The sequence below is a fragment of the Ranitomeya imitator genome, chromosome 2, assembly GCF_032444005.1.
Source record: "Ranitomeya imitator isolate aRanImi1 chromosome 2, aRanImi1.pri, whole genome shotgun sequence".
Classification (NCBI taxonomy): domain Eukaryota; kingdom Metazoa; phylum Chordata; class Amphibia; order Anura; family Dendrobatidae; genus Ranitomeya; species Ranitomeya imitator.
In genome coordinates this window covers 31,644,213-31,666,782 of record NC_091283.1, presented here as the reverse complement: position 1 = coordinate 31,666,782, position 22,570 = coordinate 31,644,213, and the positions used below count along the sequence as shown (strand labels likewise).

General features: G+C 44.4%; 1 protein-coding gene across 1 annotated transcript in view; it reads right to left on the bottom strand.

The window, feature by feature from the left end:
• The window catches only part of LOC138661588 (complement factor B-like), an 87,085-nt gene extending 64,802 nt beyond the window's left edge, over nt 1-22,283 (bottom strand). The window contains exons 1-3 of the mRNA XM_069746404.1: nt 22,137-22,283; nt 5,440-5,643; nt 5,173-5,358 (exon numbers count right to left, since the gene is read on the bottom strand). Of these exons, the coding sequence (XP_069602505.1) occupies nt 5,173-5,358; nt 5,440-5,643; nt 22,137-22,170 (424 nt within the window). The 5' untranslated portion in view covers nt 22,171-22,283. The remainder of the gene's footprint in view (nt 1-5,172; nt 5,359-5,439; nt 5,644-22,136) is intronic.
• Nucleotides 22,284-22,570: the final 287 nt, after the last annotated feature.

Sequence of the window (22,570 nt, the reverse complement as noted above, 5' to 3'; positions counted from 1 at the left end):
GACGGAGAAGGGGTACTGAAGGTTAGATTCACCAACATCCCCAGCAACATCTTCCTGTGGGGTCTCCTCTAGGGACTCGGGACCTCCAGATGGCATGGGAGAAGAGTCACAGGTACAGCTACCGTGAAGGAGCAACTGATTCTCCCACAACTGCCAGAAATAGGGAAAATCCCTGCCCAGGATTACATCCTGTAACAATGCGGGGACGAGTCCCACTTTGTGCTGCACCGACCCATAGGGAGTAGAAATCCATATGACCGCTGTTAAGTACGAGCGGGTGTCACCATGCACACACGTCACAGAAAACTTGTCAGCCGGACCAGACGGAAGTGCCACCAGACTAGCTTTCACCAGAGTCACCACACTTCCAGAGTCTAGTAATGCCACAACATTTTTCCCATCAACAGATAATTCACACAGGTGTTTCGCTGTATCATTTTGACCCACATTCACACTCACTAGCTGTGTAACCAAAGACATGCGTTTTCTAGAGTCTATAACGTCGCACTGCATGGGTTCAGCGGTAACAGGACAGTTCGCAGAAACATGACCCTTCTCATGGCAGCGGAAACACCTAACAGGTCCCCTACTGAGACCACCGTCCAATACTCTTGGTCTTGGAGTGCGAGCAGTCCCGGACTCCTCCCCCACAGTTTTAAGCGATTTTCCTTCACCCGTGGTCCCTGGAACAGTCTTACCGGTTCCACGAGGAGGAGGCACAGACCGGGGGTTGGCGGTGTCATCGGGAAGTCCTTCTGCAACGGAATAACGCTCGACCAACTCCACAAGTTGATCCGCTGTCGTGGGATTTCCTTGGCTTACCCACCTTTTCAGCGCTGGGGGTAGTACTCTCAGGTACTTGTCCAGGACAACCCGCTGGATTATTTCGGGTATTGTCAGTACCTCGGGTTGCAGCCATTTCTTTGTCAAGTAGATCAGGTCGAACATCTGAGACCGCGCCGGTTTATCTTGCTGGTATGTCCACTGATGTACCCTCTGTGCACGGACAGCCGTCGTCACACCCAGCCTGGCCAGGATCTCAGCTTTCAGCTTCTCAAAGTCCTGAGCGACCTCCGGGTCCAAATCATGGTAAGCTTTTTGGGCCTCGCCGGAGAGAAACGGGCCAATCAAATCGGCCCATCGTGCCTTCGGCCACTTCTCTCTCAATGCCGTCCGCTCAAACGTTGTCAGGTATGCCTCGACGTCATCTTCTGCAGTCAGCTTTTGCCAGTATCGACTCACATGGATCCTTCTGGACTCTGCTTCCGGGTCAGCGTCAGGCATGCTCACCAGGCGCTGCGCCACCTGTTGGAGAAGTTGGCGGTCTGCAACCGTCATGTCCAGTAACTCCTTCAGCTGTGCGGCCATCAAGCGATTAGCTTCGTGCTGTGCGGCAGTGGCCTGCTGCTGTACGGCAGTGGACTGTACTAAGGCTTTCACCACGTCTTCCATGCTGTCGCGTGTGCCACGGTATGCCCGCGTTCTCCACCACAATGTGACAAAACACTCTGGGATCGCCTTTGCTGGGGTCAAAGGACACGTGGTTTGTGCATTGAATCTGAGGCGTACAGCAGGTTTCTGAGCAGGCTGACCTCAGGTCAGATTTATTAACGTGAAAGCAACACAAAAAACAAAACATAAAAATAAATCCTAGCCTGTCCGGCACTAACTAAACAAATACGTTGCTATCTCAACAACTGGGGGGCTTCTCCCACCCAGCTAACATCACACAATTTCTTGAGCAGAGCTCTTCACTCACGTTTGTCCCACACAGGCAGGCAATCTGTGTGCCCCAGGCAGACACTGGAAACACCCAGCTGGTCATCTTTTATTCCTGCAATCATTAACCCATTAGCACCCTGAAGATACTGAGTGGCCTAATTCACATAGGACAAACACCTGGGCGATATATATCTGCCTCCAACTACCACACCAGCATGAGTCTTACAGTAGTAAAGACAAATCATAACTGTGTAGTAGCAACCAATCAGAGCACAGCTTTCATTTTACCTCAGCAGTGTAAGAACTGAAAGTGGTGACTGGTTGCTATTTGAAGCCAAGGCAGATTTTCTTTTAGACAGCGTTCATAAGAGTGTGGCGGTGTGTGTACCATGATTCCTTTCAGTATTTAATGGTTGTGGGGGATTAAGCTTCTGTTTCTAACAACGTGATCGAAATGGCTACAAGAGGGTGTCGTAATTCATCCGACAACTTTTCCTATATTTCTAGTTGCTTTGTCGAAACAACAAAGGATCATCACGGACTTCTTTAGAAAAGCGTATTGTGTGTACTTTCGTGTAAAACTAGGTGATGAGTACAAGTTGTGGGCTCCAGAACCATATGTATTGTGTTCTGTTTGTGTAGAAGAACTACCACAGTGGTCTAAAGGGAAGAAAGAGAGCTTTTGTTTTGGCATGCCTATGATTTGGAGGGAACTTCAAAATCATAGTGATGACTGCTACTTTTGTACGCACAATGTGGAGGGATTCAACCTTAAAAATAAGAAGGAAATGATATACCCAAACCTCCCGTCAATGATTCGCTCTGTGCATCATGGTCTAGGAATACCTGTGCTTTCACTTCTTGAGAAACTTGAAGATACACCTGATTCGCAAGATTCAGAACAAGAAGGCAGGATTCTGAGGGAGACTTTCACGCTCGAATTAAATGATTTAGTCGGGGACTTGGACCTTCCTAAACATTCTGCAGAACCTTTCCCCTCTAGACTAAAGTAAAAGAACCTGCTAGTTCCTAGTACCTGTTTTTCATGGTACAGAAACAAAGAAAATGAACTCCTTCCATACTTTTCTCAAGACGGTGCTTTTCTGTATTGCAGTGATGTTCCTTAACTGAAGGAAAAAATTAACATTGAGCACATTGTGAGCTACGTGAGACTCTCTATTGATTCATCCCCCAAAAATCTGAAAGCTGTGCTACTGCACAATGGCAGCAAATATGCTTGAGAGCTTTTAGGGCATTCTGTGCACTTGAAGGAAAGCTAGGAGAATTTAGACATTATTCTCAGGAAACTTAACTACGAGGATCAAGGATGTGGTGATCTGAAAGTTCTCTATTTGCTCCTTGGACAGCAAAAACATGGTTGAGCGACAAGGACATCTTTGCAACCTAGACTCAAGAACATAGTTATGGAAAGTTTAGTTGATCCCTCTAATTTCTCCTGCCACCACTCCACATTAAGTTTGGACAGACGAAGCAGTTTGTGAAAGCTCTACCGAAAGAAGGAGAAATTATTCTTTTAAGTACCTGTGTACCAAGTTTCAGGGACTTTCAGAAGCAAAACTAAAGGGAGGCATTTTTGTGGGTCTGGATATTCAAAAGCTCAAGAAGGCCACCGTGTTCGAAGCACAACTGAAAGCGGTTTAGAAAAGGGATTAGGATTCTTAAAGTTGTGAAGAAATTCCTAGGTAACAACAAAGATCCAAAATTTTAGTCCATCGTGGAGAAACGCTGCAGAAACGTTTCGAAGTCTTGGGTTGTCTGATGAATTTGAAGATAGATTTTTTACATTTCCATCATTTGGACTACTTTCCTGAAAACCCTGGCGCTGTTAGGGAAGAGCAAGCAGAAAGATTTCATCAGAATATCAAGGAGATGGAACGACGATATCTAGGTACATGTAACGTGAACATGGGAGACCACTGCTGGATGCTTCACAGAGAAGATCCGCAGGCCTTGTGTAATAGAAAAGGTATCAAGAGAAGCTTCAGAAGAAGAAAAGGAAAAAGCGTAATAATTGATGCACGACCAGCTCTATCCTCACCTACTGTATCCTCACCCATCCCTTGTAGATTGTGAGCCCTCGCGGGCAGGGTCCTCTCTTCTCCTGTACCAATCGTGACTTGTATTGTTTAAGATTATTGGACTTACATAGTTACATAGTTATTAAGGTCGAAGGAAGACTATAAGTCCATCTAGTTCAACCCATAGCCTAACCTAACATGCCCTAACATGTTGATCCAGAGGAAGGCAAAAAAAACCCATGTGGCAAAGAGTAAGCTCCACTTTGGGGAAAAAAATTCCTTCCCGACTCCACATACGGCAATCAGACTAGTTCCCTTGTTTTTATTATCTATACCCTCCTCACATGTAAAATACCATGGAGTAAATGGCACTATAATAATAAATAATATTTATAATAATTTCCAATAAAGTTGCATAAATAAATGTTCAATACATTTTTTCATATAATATTGGGTACATTTTTGGCTACCATAAAGATTTCATTTTTCTAATGAGCGGTCCCACGTGACCGCTGAACAGTGGAAGAGCTGTAGCACCGAAGACCGTGGGACGGCAGGGACAGCGCCAGGATCGCTGGGACTAGGTAAGTATGCCTCAGCGCCCTCACCCCCTCACCCGCTGACCCTGCCACCCACCTTGACTCGAGTATAAGCCGAGAGGGGCACTTTCAGCCCAAAAATTTGGGCTGAAAATCTCGGCTTATACTCGAGTATATACGGTAATTTCATGCACGTTTTGTGCAAAATCCATACATGATTATTAAAAATAGAATTTTTTTTTTTATATCATGGCATAAGAAAACATAAGAATCAGTTAGTCGATGTGGCACAACTGTGTCATTACTGTGTTACTTTGCATATTGTTTTATTCTATTATTTTATTAATTATAATATTTTACTTGTGGTTTTTACTACTTTATTATTATACTTTTTTTATTGTATTGTTATTTATTATGATATTTTAGTTGCTGCTTTTACTACATTGTTTATTACAGTTTACTTGCTGTTTTTACTGTGTTATTATTATTATGCTTGTTTTTATGATATTAGTTATTTTATTAATTTACTTGTTGTTTTTGCTATATCTTTATTATTATGTTACTTGTTTTATTATGTTACTTACTATAATATTTACTCTCTCCTTTTGTTATATTATTAGTTATACTATTTCACTTATTGTTATTACTAAATGACTTATTTTTCTACTTTCTACATTATTTTATGTATTATAATAATGAACTTGATTTTAAGTATATTATTTATTATAGCTGTTTTTATTATTTTGTATTATACAGTCTATTATTAATTGTTATTTTCACTTTATTATTTATTATTTTACATACTAAATTATATATATTTAACATTTTTATATTTATTTTATGTATGGTTTAATTTCAACACTAAATTATACCTTGATCGTCACATTTCGTAACTTCTCCACTCCATTTTCCATTTGCCTGACAGGTGCGGTTTTCAGGTCCAAACATTTTAAATCCTCCCCAGCACTCGAAGGTCAGGACATCTCCCACCATGTATACCCCTTTCGGAGGGTAGAACTCTCCATTTTCAAACGATTCTGGTCGGGGGCACTGCACAACTGTGGGGGTAAAGGAACCAAGCATCACATATTGCCTATAAGCCTCACTGGTTCTCAGTAAGAAGACGTGCAGTCAGTTACCTCTACATTGCACCTTCACTTTCTCGTCCGTCCACCGACCAGTGTGGAGGCATTCCTGTGAGAAGGATGGGTGCAGGTACATTCCTTGAGGGCAGCTGTACTCCACCGTACTGCCAACATTTCCTCCATTAGTCACAGTGTAAGTCCCACGGGCAATGGTTATTTTATTAAGATCACATTCAGGTGTAGGGGCTGCAATACACACTAAAAAAAAAACAGTAATAGAGTGAATGTACAAATGACCTTCAAGGAGAGGCAAAACAATTAGCCTGGGCATAGATTTGTATTATTGTAGGGCAAGCACTGTTACCTCAATATGAATGATAGTACAGGTCCCAATTCTGGGTTTCACCCTCTATTACACTCAGTGGCGTACCTAGAGTCTGATGGGTCCAGAGCAAAATTAGGACCTGGCGCCCCACCTGCTTGTTGGTCAGATCTATGGGCCCTTGTAGAGTTCTAATTCCTATAAAGACATACGTGTGACCCCCCTTTATATAATAATGTCACCATCCCCGTCCTGTACTAATGTTCCCCATCCTGAGCCCCTTGCAGTATTAATCTCCAACATCTTGTGTTCCTACCAGTAAAAATTTCCCCAATCCAGGACATTTCAGTAATAATGTTCAACATCTTAGGCCCTTCCTGGTATAATGTCCCCATCCTGGGCACCTTCCTGTAATAATATTCTGAGTCCCTTCCAGTAAAAATGTCCCCAATCCTGGTGTAATATCCCAATCCTGGCCCATCCAGTAATATGTTCCGATTCCTGGGCCCCTTCCTGGTATAATGTCCCCGATCCTGTACTCTATCCAGTATTACTATCCCCCATCCTGGTGTACTGTCCCCATCTTGGTCCCTTCCAGTAATATATTTCTCCCATCCTGGTATAATGTCCCTATTTCCCATCCTGTAATAATGTCGCCATTCCCCATCCAGTTATAATGTCCCCACTTTCCATTCTTTAATAATGTTCTCATTCAGTTCCAGGAGTACAAATACCTGAACCTGACAAGTCCCTGTTCAGACTAGGAAAAACCCTTCTCTAAAATTAGTCTGTCCCTGCCTGACATCAGAGGTTAGCAAGAGCTGCAACCAACACAAGCTACAGTTGCGTGAATGAATCCAACAAAGTCTATCACCATTTAAACAATATCAAAACAATATAAACCATCATATATATTTGTACAATAAAGGGGGGACCTAATAGTCTAGTGAGCCAACACTGGTTAGGCAGCTACACCCTCCAAACATAGAGTATAATACAAAAAAACGAGTCAGGAGGGTCCATTGATAAAAAATGAGTATAAATGTATTAAATTGTAATCATACACAAAACCTGTAATACATGTTACACATAAAAACACAAGAGTTGTAAAAAGAGACTCAAGTATGAAGTAGTATGGGGTCAACACGTACGTATAAGGGCAAGCGGAATAATGGTTGACTGGGAGCACTAGTGCTGCAAGAGCTTAAGGAAAAGTGGTCAAAGTGTCTGTAATCATAATTCACTGCTCCTGCACAGTGCAAAAATGTAAAAATTAGATCCAGAAGTAGGCCCGGACTGCGAATTTTCCCAGTGGGCCATGGTGTAACACCTCTTGGGGGTCCGCCAGCCCGATTTTCAGATGCCGGTGTGCACATGTGGCTGTTCACACCTAGTCAATGTTTGGATGTGACGGTCAGATTTTTTTAAATTTGTGTTCATTAGCCTTCTGACTGAGCACTCCGCTTCTTAGCTACAGGTGTTTTTAATCAAGGCAGGACCATACCCCTCCACAGAGATATAGATTTTAGTCTAAGGATTCACAGGTTCCCATACAGATGAAGACTTTATTCTAAGAGAGGAATGGCATTGTTAGGTCCTGGTAAACGAGAAATGCCTTATCGTGGCTACATCGTGGCTAAATTGGCCAATTTATGCGCTAAACTTTCTCAATTTTTCATATTTCTAGCACAGTAATGCAATTCAATTTTCATATTTCACGTTTGCAAGTTTTGGCTCTACAGATGCTGCCTTATTTATTTGATTGTATATGAGTTGGTGACTCTAGGTTAGCACCTGTTCACACCTAGTATATGTTTGGATGTGATGGTCAGTTTTTTTTTAAATTTGTATTCATGTGGCTGGAGCCATCATTGGCTTTAGCAATGTGAACGCAGTGGTGAAAGGGGGCAGCCCTGGCACACTACCCCCCCCAAAAAAAGAAGGTAGACAAGAAGATGAGTTGCGTGAGTTTGCGCACGCTCTAAAGTCTGTCATAACTGGCCGGCTGGGGAATTGGCTCCATTGCCTATTCCAGAAAGGCCATAGACATTTTTCCATGCATTTCATCACTGATTTGCCTTTGTCTGGAGGAAAAACTACTATGTTATTATTATTATTTATTTAGTTATTTAAATAGCACCATTAATTCCATATTGGTGTACATGAGAAGGAGTTACATCAAAATACAAATATCACTTACAGTAAACAAACTAACAATGACAGACTGGTACAGAGGGGAGAGGACCCTGCCCTTGCGGACTCACATTCTACAGGAATGTATATATGGGTGATAGTTAACCGATTCACTAAACAGACACATTTTGTCCCGTTATTTGGGTTGCTGAATGCTGAAACACTTTCCAGGTTGTTTCTCAATCATGTCGTGAAGTTGCTTAGAATCTGTCAGATCATAGGGGTGTGCAATGTGTCTTCAAGCTCTGGAGAGCATTTTGTAAGAAATTGGGGATTGATTTGTCCTTTTCCTCTGCTTACCACCATGAAAACAGCGGTCAGATTGAGACGACAAATCAATCATTGAAACAAATTTTAAGGTGTTTTGTTGAACCTCAGCAGGAGGACTGGTTCTCATTTTTACCTCTTGCTGAATTCGCTTTTAACAGTCGGGTTAACCAGTCAACTTTAACCTCGCCTTTTCTTGCAAATATGGTTTTCCAGTTCACCATCTGACAGCACCATTGGAGGACGTCCTTCTCACCCTCAGTGGGACAGGAACAACAAGCGGTTAAAATGACCCTCCCCACTCCACCCACCAGTGTTTTTCCTGTCCCACTGTGGATAGGAACGGCAAGCTTATCCTCCGACGGTGCTGTGCAGTTGGTGGAGATCGGGGGGCCCAGCCTTTCCCTTTCCCACTGCAAGAAATCTGCTGCTGATACCTGCCATGGGGGGTCACTCAGCCTCCCCAGTGTAGCGCTGTTCCTGGGTTCGGGTCCGTCTCCTCCATGTTGGGGGCTCTCGGTCCGGGCGCCTGACCGCTGAGGGGTGCGTGCATCGGCCGCCTCCAAAACGGCGGCTGGTTCCAGCAAGTGGCCACTTCAATCCACGGCACCCGCTTTCAGCGCGGCAGCCGCTTCCAGCCTTCGGGTCCAGCGGCCGCGTCACTTCCGGCCGCGATGGCCGCGTCACTTCTGGCCGCGACAAGCGCACTCACTGGAGATACCAGCATCAGCGCCGGCCTCAGGTGAGGTCTTTTAGCACGGTCAAGCCACATGGGACGTGGCAAGGAGGGCAGGATAAACCAGGTAAAGAAGCATATAAAAATGGGGTATGGGGATCTATGTGCTCCGGCCATCCTGATAAGGAGCACCCGGCTAATGTGTCTTCATAATGGAGGAGACAGGCAGACCTGAGGGCCCAGAACAAACACAGGGGCACGTGAGTAGGCTACTCAAAGCCATACCACAATGCTTCTTGTTTATCCCCCTATTTGTTCAGAGATAAATACTAGAATCTCTGTGTGGTTTCGAGAGAGCCTCCCACCCCTGCACCTGAAAAGAAAAGGTCTGGGAAGAATAAATGTCCCATTTGTGCCACTAGATTCCCGAAGAACTGGCGGAAGCCACTTTGCAAGTTGTGCACGTCTAAAATCGTCGGCGAAGAACAGACTTCATTGTTCACCAATATGAGAGCAATGATACGTCAGGAGGTTCAGGCATCCATCTATAGCCTGAATCTTCCCCAGACCAGCCAGCCAGAACCGCAAACATCGCGGAAAAGACAGAGACAGTCCAGTCCATCTTCGGATGAAGAAGATACAGAGAAGTCAGATCAAGAAGAAAGAGAAGAACCATTGGGAAGAGGAAAGAAATATCTCTTCTCAGCGGCAGATATGGATGAACTCCAACATGCAGTACGTAACACCATGCAGTTACAGGACACTCCAGAGGAAATCTCGGTTCAGGATGAAATGTTTGGCGGTTTGGATGTGCAGGTCATGAAAGTCTTTCCGGTTAACAATCATATCCGTTCCATGATATTGGAGGAATGGCAGGAGGCGGAGAAAAGACTAGTGGTACCTAGAGACTTTAGACTCCATTTACCTTATGATCCAGAGGATATAAAGGTTTGGGATGAAGTTCCCAAGATAGATGTGCCATTTGCTAAAGTGGCAAAGAAGACGGCGATTCCATTTGAGGACGCCTCCGCGTTGAAGGATCCAATGGATTGCAAAGCAGATGGACTGCTTAGGAGAACTTGGGAATCCTCGGCGGGCCAATATAGCAGCAACCTCGGTAGCCCGGTCCATGCATCTATGGATGAACGATTTGGAGGAGCATCTCAAGGCTAAAACCTCCAAAGATGTTATCCTCAAATCCCTTCCATTACTAAAGCTCGCAACAGGTTTCATGGCGGACGCTTCAGCAGAATCTGTACGATTCGCCGCTAGAAGCGAGTCTTTGTCCAAGGCAGCCAGAAGAGCTATCTGGCTAAAAACTTGGTCAGGGGATATTCAATCAAAGAATAAGCTTTGTGGGATCCCGTTCTCAGGGAGTAAAGTGTTTTTTGCCTACTCTAGACAACATATTAGAAAAAGCCTCAGACAAAAAGAAAGGGTTCCCTGAGGAAAATACGAAAAAATACCAGCCTTTCATAGATCCCAAACTAGTCAAAAGACAGACTACAGGGGGAAAGGGAAGTCTGGGAGATGGTCTTATCCCAAAGGTGGAAGAGGTAGAGATTCCATCTTCCCGGGTACAGGTTCAGGGAAACCGAATAAATGACATCAAAGTGGGAGGTTGGTTACAAAGATTTCTAGGGGGTTGGTAGAAAATAGACAAAAACCCATGGATTCTGCAGGTGGTTACTCAAGGTTACAAACTAGAGTTCACCAGTCTTCCTCCAGAAAGGTTCATAGTAACCAGATCCAATCCCTTCTTAAACTCCCCTTTGTGGTCAGACATCCAGGAGTTGTTAGAAGTAGAGGCAATCGTCCCAGTACCCATCTCAGAGAGAGGCAAGGGCCATTATTCACATCTATTTTCAATAAAAAAAAACATCGGGGGACTCCTGGACGACTATAAATCTAAAACCCCTGAGCAGGTGAATCAGGTACAGGAGATTCAGGATGGAATCTATAAGGTCCACAATACCTCTCATAGACAAAGACATGGTGATGTGCACCTTGGATCTAAAAAGTGCATACTACCATGTCCCAATACATGCTTCCTACCAGAAATTCCTAAGATTCGCCCTGATGAACAGAGGGGTAATTTATTATTTTCAATTCAAGTGCCTCCCCTTCGGGGTAGCTTCAACACCCAGGATATTTACCAAACTAATGTCAGAGGTAGTGGCCTACTTAAGAAATCAAGGTATTTCCATAGTACCATACTTGGACGACTTTTGGATAATGGCGAGATCAGAGAAGCTTCTCAAGATCGACTGCAACTTCACACTCTCCATTCTACAGGATCTGGGGTGGATTGTGAATTGGGAAAAATCATGCCTAGTCCCAAATTCCAGAATGAAATTTTTGGGGGTCATATTAGATTCCATCGTCAGAACGTCTTTTCAACCAGAAAAAAGACAGAAGACGTTAATCAAGAACATACACCAGTTCAGGAAAAGCACTTCCTCCATAAGGGAAGCAATGAGGGTTCAAGGCTTAATGACGGCCTGTATTCCCTGTGTGAAGTTGAGCCAATTTCACTCACGAGGCTTACAGAAGGAGATTTTGAAATCTTGGAACAGGAGGCAAGATTCTCTGGAGAAGATGATTCTTTCTCCCTCAGGAAAGAAATCTCTAACCTGGTGGACCGTACCGGAAAACCTGAAGGTGGGAGTTCCATGGGTCCTCTATCCCTTTGTCACTCTTACCATGGACGCCAGTCAGTTCGGATGGGGCGGGCATATAGGAAAGACATACTACCAGGGGAAGTGGAGTCCGGAGATGTCAGCCAAGTCATCAAATTTCAGGGAACTATATGCAATCTGGAAAGTGCTCTACCAGACCCAGTCACAAGTCAGAAACAGACACGTAAGGATACTGTCCGACAATGTGACGGCGGTGGCGTTTCTAAGGCACCAGGGAAGCCAGAGACATCCATCTCTACAGCACCTAGCTGATCAAATTTGCAGATGGGCAGAGAAATCCGTCAGATCCATCTCGGCAGTTCACCTGGAGGGTGCCAAAAATCAGGTGGCAGATTTTTTGAGCAGAACGCCAGTAGATCCCAGAGAATGGGAATTGAATCCAGAAGTGTTCAGCAGTCTGCACCAGCAGTGGGGAGCACCTCAAGTGGATCTTTTTGCCACCAGGTCAAATGCAAAGACCAGAGCATTTTTTTCTCTCAATCCCCTGGATGGGACAATAGGAGTCAACGCTTTATCTCAAGTCTCCTGTATGTTTTTCCACCTCTTCCACTGATCCCGAAAACACTCAAGAAGATATGGGACGAAAGAGCAGCAGTAATCTTGGGGGTTCCCTTTTGGCCGAGAAGAAGCTGGTTCTCTCTACTATCCAGAATGTCGACAGAAAGACCGATCCTCCTACCGAAGAGGCAGGACCTTCCGTGCCAAAGTCCAGTGTTTCACAGCAATCCGGACTCACTGCGGCTATCTGCCTGGATCCTGAATGCCTGACTCTAGGATCCAGAGGCCTGTCAGAAGATGTGATCACCACACTTCAGGCAAGCAGAAAGCCAGTGACCTCAGCGATCTATAATAAGATCTGGAAGCGGTATTGTTCTTTTTTAGAAGTCCCTGTGGATACTTCAAATCCGGACATTCCTAGAATTCTTGACTTCCTACAACTGGGGTTTAAAAAAGGCCTCCGGCCTAGTACTTTAAAAGTACAGATTGTGGCCCTTAGAGTCTTTTTTGATTCATCATTAGCCTCCCATCCTTGGATAGCAAGATTCTCTAGAGCCACACAGAGAATGAGACCTCTTGTGAGGAAATCGTCTCCTCCTTGGGACCTGAATTTGGTCCTTAATGCCCTGTGTAGATCCCCGTATTTGTTATCAGAGGACTTGGACATAGCCACTCTCGCCTTTAAAACAGCCTTTCTAGTGGCCATCACTTCAGCTAAGAGATTAGGGGAAATGCAGACTCTATCCATACAGGACCCATACCTCCAGATCTTTGACGACAGGATAGTCTTAAGACTTAATCCAGCCTTTCTCCCCAAGGTAGTTTTGTCCACAAATATAAACCAAGAAGTAATTCTTCACTCATTCTGCCAACACCCTAGAAACCTGAAGGAAGGGGTCTACCATAACCTTGACGTTAGAGAGATGTGTTGTGAATTCTGTGGCTGAGTTCACTTCTGTGGTCACAAGTGGTATTGCAGTCTCTGGGCTTCCTCCCTCAGGTGTTTTGGTGAGCTCGTTGGCTGCCTTGCTATTTAGCTCCACCTGAGTCTGTCTTCCTTGCTCCTTGTCAATGTTCCAGTGTTGGATCTGAGCTACTGCATCTTTCCTTGGGCCTGCTGCTCTGCTAGATAAGTGCTTCTAGTTTGTTTTCTGTTTTTTCTGTCCAGCTTGCTATTGTCTTTTGCTGGAAGCTCTGAGAAGCAGAGGGGTGCACCGCCGTGCTGTTAGTTCGGCACGGTGGGTCTTTTTGCCCCTTTGCGTGGTTTTCGTTTTAGGGTTTTTTGTAGACTGCATAGTTCTCTTTGCTATCCTCGCTCTGTCTAGAATATCGGGCCTCACTTTGCTGAATCTATTTCATTCCTACGTTTGTCTTTTCATCTTGCTAACAGTCATTATATGTGGGGGGCTGCCTATTCCTTTGGGGTATTTCTCTGAGGTAAGTCAGGCTTGTATTTCTATCTTCAGGCTAGTCAGCTCCTCAGGCAGTGTCGAGTTGCATAGGTAGTTATAGGCGCAATCCACTGCTGCTTATAGTTGTGTGAGGATAGATCAGGTACTGCAGTCTACAGAGATTCCACGTCTCAGAGCTCGTCCTATTGTTTTTGGTTATTGCCAGATCTCTGTATGTGCGCTGATTACTGCACGCTGTGTTGCCTGATTGCCAGCCATAACAGTACAAGGAGCCACACCAATGATTTCCAATAGAGGGAAAAAAGAAATCCTGACATCATTTTTTTTTCTTAGCTCTGTCTTCAGTCTTTTTTTTCCCCTAGACATTAGAGTGCTTCAGGACACAGCTGTGGACATGGATATTCAGGCTCTGTGCTCCTCAATGGATAATCTCGTTGTAAATGTACAAAAGATTCAAGATACTATTGATCAGAAATCGATGCTAGAACCAAGAATTCCGATTCCTGATTTGTTTTTTGGTGACAGAACTAAGTTCCTGAGCTTCAGAAATAATTGTAAGCTATTTTTGGCCTTGAAACCTCATTCTTCTGGTAATCCTATTCAACAGGTTTTGATTATTATTTCTTTTTTGCGCGGCGACCCACAGGACTGGGCGTTTTCTCTTGCACCAGGAGATTCTGCATTGAGTAATGTTGATGCATTTTTCCTGGCGCTCGGATTGCTTTACGATGAGCCTAATTCAGTGGATCAGGCTGAGAAAAATCTGCTGGCTTTATGCCAGGGTCAGGATGATGTAGAAGTATATTGTCAGAAATTTAGGAAATGGTCAGTACTTACTCTGTGGAATGAATCTGCACTAGCGGCTTTGTTCAGAAAGGGTCTCTCTGAAGCTCTTAAGGATGTAATGGTGGGATTTCCTATGCCTGCTGGTTTGAATGAGTCTATGTCCTTGGCCATTCAGATCGGTCGTCGCTTGCGCGAGCGTAAATCTGTGCACCATCTGGCGGTACTGCCTGAGAGTAAACCTGAGCCTATGCAGTGCGACAGGACTATGACTAAAGTAGAACGGCAAGAACACAGACGTCTGAACAGACTGTGTTTCTATTGTGGTGATTCTACTCATTCTATTTCTAATTGTCCTAAACGCACTAGGCGGTTCGATAGCTCTGCCGTTATTGGTACTGTACAGTCCAAATTCCTTTTGTCCATTACCTTAATGTGCTCTTTGTCATCGTATTCTGTCATGGCGTTTGTGGATTCAGGCGCTGCCCTGAATCTGATGGATTTGGATTATGCTAAACGTTGTGGATTTTTCTTGGAGCCTTTGCGGTGTCCTATTCCGTTGAGAGGAATTGATGCTACACCTTTGGCCAAGAATAAGCCTCAGTACTGGGCCCAGCTGACCATGTGCATGGCTCCTGCACATCAGGAAGTTATTCGCTTTCTGGTACTGCATAATTTGCATGATGTGGTCGTGTTGGGGTTGCCATGGCTACAAACCCATAATCCAGTATTGGATTGGAACTCTATGTCGGTAACCAGCTGGGGTTGTCAGGGAGTACATGGTGATGTTCCATTTTTGTCTATTTCGTCATCCATTCCTTCTGACATCCCAGAGTTCTTGTCGGACTTTCAGGATGTATTTGAAGAGTCCAAGTCTGATGCCCTACCTCCGCATAGGAATTGTGATTGTGCTATCGATTTGATTCCTGGTAGTAAATTCCCTAAGGGTCGTTTATTTAATTTGTCCGTACCTGAACACACCGCTATGCGCAGTTATGTGAAGGAGTCCCTGGAGAAGGGACATATTCGCCCATCGTCGTCACCATTGGGAGCAGGGTTCTTTTTTGTAGCCAAGAAGGATGGTTCGCTAAGACCGTGTATTGATTACCGCCTTCTTAATAAGATCACTGTTAAGTTTCAGTATCCCTTGCCATTGATTTCTGACTTGTTTGCTCGGATTAAGGGGGCTAGTTGGTTTACTAAGATAGATCTTCGTGGTGCGTATAATCTGGTGAGAATCAGGCAGGGAGATGAATGGAAAACGGCATTTAATACGCCCGAGGGTCATTTTGAGTATCTGGTGATGCCGTTCGGACTTGCCAATGCTCCATCTGTTTTTCAGTCTTTTATGCATGACATTTTCCGTGAGTATCTGGATAAATTCTTGATTGTTTACTTGGATGACATTTTGATCTTCTCAGATGATTGGGAGTCTCATGTGAAGCAAGTCAGAATGGTTTTCCAGGTACTGCGTGCTAATTCCTTGTTCGTGAAGGGATCAAAGTGTCTCTTCGGTGTGCAGAAAGTTTCATTTTTGGGGTTCATCTTTTCCCCTTCTACTATCGAGATGGATCCGGTTAAGGTTCAGGCCATTCAGGATTGGACTCAGCCGACATCTCTAAAAAGTCTGCAGAAATTCCTGGGCTTTGCTAATTTTTATCGTCGCTTCATCTGTAATTTTTCTAGCATTGCCAGACCATTGACCGATTTGACCAAGAAGGGTGCTGATTTGGTTAATTGGTCTTCTGCTGCCGTGGAAGCTTTTCAGGAGTTGAAGCGTCGTTTTTGCTGTGCCCCTGTCTTGTGTCAATCTGATGTTTCTCTTCCGTTCCAGGTCGAGGTTGATGCTTCTGAGATTGGTGCAGGGGCGGTTTTGTCACAGAGAGGTTCTGGTTGCTCAGTGTTCAAACCATGTGCTTTCTTTTCCAGGAAATTTTCTGCTGCTGAGCGTAATTATGATGTGGGCAACCGAGAGTTGCTGGCCATGAAGTGGGCATTCGAGGAGTGGCGTCATTGGCTTGAGGGTGCTAAGCATCGTGTGGTGGTATTGACTGATCATAAGAACTTGACTTATCTCGAGTCTGCCAAGCGCTTGAATCCTAGACAGGCCCGTTGGTCGTTATTTTTTGCTCGTTTTGATTTTGTGATTTCATACCTTCCGGGCTCTAAAAATGTGAAGGCGGATGCTCTGTCTAGGAGTTTTGTGCCCGACTCTCCGGGGTTATCTGAGCCGGCGAGTATCCTCAAGGAAGGAGTCATTGTGTCTGCCATCTCCCCTGATTTGCGGAGAGTGTTGCAGAAATTTCAGGCTAATAAACCTGATCGTTGTTCGGCCGAGAAACTGTTCGTCCCTGATAGGTGGACTAGTAAAGTTATCTCTGAACTTCATTGTTCGGTGCTGGCCGGTCATCCAGGAATCTTTGGTACCAGGGAGTTGGTTGCTAGATCCTTCTGGTGGCCATCTCTGTCACGGGATGTGCGTGCTTTTGTGCAGTCCTGTGGAATTTGTGCTAGGGCTAAGCCCTGCTGTTCACGTGCCAGTGGGTTGCTTTTGCCCTTGCCGGTCCCGAAGAGGCCTTGGACACATATTTCGATGGATTTCATTTCTGACCTTCCCGTTTCTCAAAAAATGTCGGTCATTTGGGTGGTCTGTGATCGCTTTTCTAAAATGGTCCATCTGGTGCCCTTGGTTAAATTGCCTTCCTCCTCTGATTTGGTGCCTTTGTTCTTCCAGCATGTGGTTCGTTTACATGGCATTCCTGAGAATATTGTTTCTGACAGAGGTTCCCAGTTTGTCTCGAGGTTCTGGCAAGCCTTTTGTGGTAGGATGGGCATTGACCTATCTTTCTCCTCGGCCTTCCATCCTCAGACTAATGGCCAGACCGAACGAACCAATCAGACCTTGGAAACATATCTGAGATGTTTTGTTTCCGCTGACCAGGATGATTGGGTGTCATTTTTGCCGTTGGCTGAGTTCGCCCTTAATAATCGGGCCAGCTCGGCTACCTTGGTCTCTCCATTTTTCTGCAATTCTGGGTTCCATCCTCGTTTCTCTTCAGGACAGGTTGAGTCTTCGGACTGTCCTGGTGTGGATTCTGTGGTGGACAGGTTGCAGCAGATCTGGACTCAGGTAGTGGACAATTTGACCTTGTCCCAGGAGAAGGCTCAGCTTTTCGCTAATCGCAGACGCCGTGTGGGACCCCGACTTCGTGTTGGGGATTTGGTTTGGTTATCTTCTCGTCATATTCCTATGAAGGTTTCCTCTCCTAAATTTAAACCTCGTTTTATTGGTCCGTATAGGATTTCTGAGATTCTCAATCCGGTGTCTTTTCGTCTGACCCTCCCAGACTCCTTTTCCATACATAATGTATTCCATAGGTCGTTGTTGAGGAGATACGTGGCACCTATGGTTCCATCTGTGGAGCCTCCTGCCCCTGTTTTGGTGGAGGGGGAATTGGAGTATATTGTGGAGAAGATTTTGGATTCTCGTGTCTCTAGACGGAAACTCCAGTATCTGGTCAAATGGAAGGGTTATGCTCAGGAAGATAATTCCTGGGTTTTTGCCTCTGATGTCCATGCCCCAGATCTTGTTCGTGCCTTTCATGTGGCTCATGCTGGTCGGCCTGGGGGTTCTGGTGAGGGTTCGGTGACCCCTCCTCAAGGGGGGGGTACTGTTGTGAATTCTGTGGCTGAGTTCACTTCTGTGGTCACAAGTGGTATTGCAGTCTCTGGGCTTCCTCCCTCAGGTGTTTTGGTGAGCTCGTTGGCTGCCTTGCTATTTAGCTCCACCTGAGTCTGTCTTCCTTGCTCCTTGTCAATGTTCCAGTGTTGGATCTGAGCTACTGCATCTTTCCTTGGGCCTGCTGCTCTGCTAGATAAGTGCTTCTAGTTTGTTTTCTGTTTTTTCTGTCCAGCTTGCTATTGTCTTTTGCTGGAAGCTCTGAGAAGCAGAGGGGTGCACCGCCGTGCTGTTAGTTCGGCACGGTGGGTCTTTTTGCCCCTTTGCGTGGTTTTCGTTTTAGGGTTTTTTGTAGACTGCATAGTTCTCTTTGCTATCCTCGCTCTGTCTAGAATATCGGGCCTCACTTTGCTGAATCTATTTCATTCCTACGTTTGTCTTTTCATCTTGCTAACAGTCATTATATGTGGGGGGCTGCCTATTCCTTTGGGGTATTTCTCTGAGGTAAGTCAGGCTTGTATTTCTATCTTCAGGCTAGTCAGCTCCTCAGGCAGTGTCGAGTTGCATAGGTAGTTATAGGCGCAATCCACTGCTGCTTATAGTTGTGTGAGGATAGATCAGGTACTGCAGTCTACAGAGATTCCACGTCTCAGAGCTCGTCCTATTGTTTTTGGTTATTGCCAGATCTCTGTATGTGCGCTGATTACTGCACGCTGTGTTGCCTGATTGCCAGCCATAACAGAGATGGTTTCAAAATACCTGGGGGCGACGGAAGGTTGGAGACGAGACACAAACCTGTTCATACAGTACAGGGGGACTAAATAAAGGTTGTAAGGCAGCAAAATCAGCTATTGCAAGGTGGATTAAAACTACTGTAAATCTAACGTATACAGCCCAAGGGAAGGATCCCCCAGATATTCTTAGAGCCCACTCAACCCGAGCTATTGCTACATCATGGGCAGAGAAGGGGGGAGCTTCAGAAGAGCAGATCTGTAGGGCTGCGACTTGGACCAGTCTTTCTACCTTTGCTAGGCACTATGAACTAGATGTCTCATCAGAGCAGTTAGCCTTTGGTAGAAAAGTATTACATGCAGTAGTCCCACCCTAGGTTTCCATTCTTTGGTATTCCTCCAATGGTGCGGTCAGGTCGTAAACTGGAAAACGGTAATTAGACCTACCGGTAATTGTATTTCCAGGATTCCATCCTGACAGCACTACTAGTTCCCTCCCACTGCAAATTTGTAATATAGACTAATGTGATGTAACATTGGTATAAAATTGTTAATAAACTCTCTTTTTGCATCCATCCAGATGTGGTACTTGGAAAATCACTGGTGGGTGGAGTGGGGAGGGTCCTTTTAACCGCTTGTTGTTCCTGTCCCACTGAGGGTAAGAAGGACGTCCTCCAATGGTGCTGTCAGGATGGAATCTAATGGTAGGTAATTAGATGGTAGGTATAATTACCGTTTTCATTCCCATTTAGGTGAATTCTCCAGGATGAGTTCTGGGTGTCCTGGGGTAGAGGTTGCCATACAGAAACTTGGGGATGTCTGGAGGGAGGTTCAGAAGAATATTGGGGTGGCTCAGCGTCGTCAAAAATGGAAGGCTGATAGGAAATATTTGGCAGGTCCCATCTTCAAAGAAGGTGATATAAGGATTGTTTATCTTCCAAAAATATTAAGCTGAAAGTAGGATCAATGAAGATGGATCCTAAATTCATGGGTATGAGATTATGGAGGATGTTATTCCAGTGAAATTTAGATTAAAGGGGCTGTCAGGTCCAAATTGACAAGTCTGCAGTCACTCTGTGTGACTGCAGACTTATCAATCCCCCCAGCACACGCACTGTGCACTACGAAGACTCGTTGGTTTCTGAGCCAGGACCGCAGAGTAAGTATGAGTTGTAAAACAACTTTCTAGAAAAAATCCAGCTCACCGCAGTAGAATCCAATGGCCGTGCATGGAAAGAAGTTTGTGTTAGCAGCAAACGAGCAGTATCAAAGAGGGAAAGGTATCCAGCAACAGATCCATTGGTGAAGGATTATTTAAAAACAAAAACCTTTAATGTATGACATGGTTAAAATTATGGTATAAAACCATTAGTTTAGAAAAAAGTCAAGTAACCCGGGAAACTCATGGCCTTACGCATTTCAATCCGGCTAGTTCTTAATCATAGTTCAGAATGTTCCCAGGTTACTTGCCTTTTTTCTAAAGTAATGGTTTTGTTTTTATTGAGCGAGAACGCACTTCAACTAGTGGATGTGGCAGACTAGAGGGTGCAGCCTCATTCCATACAAGTGTTGGAGCAAGGTCGCTTCCACTAGACGGGCTCTGGCCGGGAATATGTATAACTCATACATAACGACCCAGTCCCGGCACAGAGTGACTACAGACTTATCGATTTTGACTGGACAACCCCTTAAAGACTTCCTCCGACTCTTCACATTCCAAATGTGTTCCACAGATCCTTGTTGAAACCATTTGTCCCTTTGTTGTTGTCTGCCTCGTCTCCGCCTCCTCCTATTTCTGTTGATGGAGATTTGGCGTATGAGGTGCAGAAGATCATGGATTCTCGGTGGGTCCAAAATTCTCTCCAATATATCTTTCAATTGGGGGGATATAGACCCAAAGAGAGATCCTGAGTTCCGGCTCATCATGTGCTGATCATCTGATCACAATTCCAATTATCTGTGCATCTGGAAGTAATGAGTAACAGTTCAGTTGCCCAATCTAGGACATGAGCATACTGAGCTGTGTGTATTGTTATGGACAACTCAGCCGTCAAATCGGAGGCTGAGGCGTATTGAGCTGTCAGTGTGTTGATTGCCAGTTCAGCCATCTAATCAGGGCCAGGGAGTGACGGAGCTCCCTTCATGTGTCTGTGTCCATGTGTCTGTCTATTTAGCTGGATCTCAACAATTAGTGCTAGTTGTAGCTTTGATCAAATGATGTGCACTTGCTCTATTCTCTGTGTTCCTGTATTTGATCTTTGTTGTCCGACTTTGGACCTTCCCTTTGACCATCCATTTGCCTCGCCCTTTTGTCTTGATCCTCTACCTTCCCGGAATTCTGACGTAAGACTGTAACCTGACTACCCCTTTGCCTTACCCCTTTGTATATGACAAGCCCTCTTGGTATCTGATCCCGGACCTCTTGACTACCCAAGCCTCATGACTTGTCCGTGAGCAGTGACTAGCGTCATGGTCACATACTGTATTATGCTCTAGAGCTGCACTCACTATTCTGCTCTCATTGGCTGTAAGCCATAATCATCAACATTAACATAAATAAACACGTGAAATAGATCCCTCTGTAATGCCTCTACATAATATATAAGTTTCACTTTTTGCATTGAATAATTGAAATAAACTAACTTTTGATGATATTCTAATTTTGGGAGAAGCACTTGTAACACCACCTAACTAATACCACAAATAATACTGCTGAATAACATAACAATGATGTATACTTCCCAGACAACAGAGCACATCAACACCAAAATGTGTTCTAACCAAGTGTTAAAATACCGCTATACACCGCAGTATACAATGTATACATACACATACTGTACAAATAATATTATTATATAGTGTCCACATAACACAGTCATATATTTCCCACACAATGTTACCCAAAAAACAATGCTGCCATACAATGTCTAAACTGTGAAGATGTCAGTGGTAAAATCCGAAATCTATAAATGAATTGCAAAATAATTTTTTTATTTTTTGCAAATGTATAATCTAATCTGGCCACGAGAAATAAGACATCTTCTTAAGGTTACATGTACAGGTCCTGGTCCTATGGCGGGATTTGTTGGTTCGTTTTTCATTATTTTATAGTATATAAATTCTCTTTCTATATGGTAGAAACTTGTAAAATGGATAAAATTCTGCAGATCTTTAGATCCCTTATGCTCGGGTGCATTTCCTATGTGTCGTCAAGAATGATCCAGTTTGTAGATTATCAGGATAGATACATTTCGCTGTAAGGAGATCTGCAGGGAGGATGGTTCCTTTATCATATAAGTCACATTTAAAAAAAAAATATCCAAACTTAAATAATGATGACCTTCAATGGACGAGACATGAAATGCAACCTCAGAGACAATCTGAGTCTCCATTTTATAGAACGTCTGCTCTAGCTCTATCGTATCACTCGTACCATAAAACCTGCTCCATCTGTAAATCCCAATAAACGCCCCGAGTTCTCCGTTACTTACGTGCTATTTGGCTGACGAGCAATAGCGGTAACATCTTGTGCCCGTCGTCTTTCTGCGTCCCTCTCCTCCAGGGATCTGAGCCTCGCTGTGGGTTTGGTGCTGTGTATATAACAGGGGTTGAGGACAAAGTGAATTCCAGTAAATGATAAAATAAACAGTTCGATTTCACAACAGGTGTTTGCAGAGAGGAGGAGCTGAGTGATGTTACCCAATTCACCAGAGACATGAAAATAGGGAAATTCCTCCTTATTTATTGTGTAAAAATTCGAGTCTCGCAGGACATAACTGTGGGGCAATTAGGTAAAGCTGAGACAAGGTACAGTGGAGCAAGAAGTGTGTAATGTAGCGTAGGGAAGTGCAATTTGTGATGAAATAGTCCTAAAATTGTCAAGGCAATTATCATTTGTTCTTATTTATTTTGCTTGTTTATAACA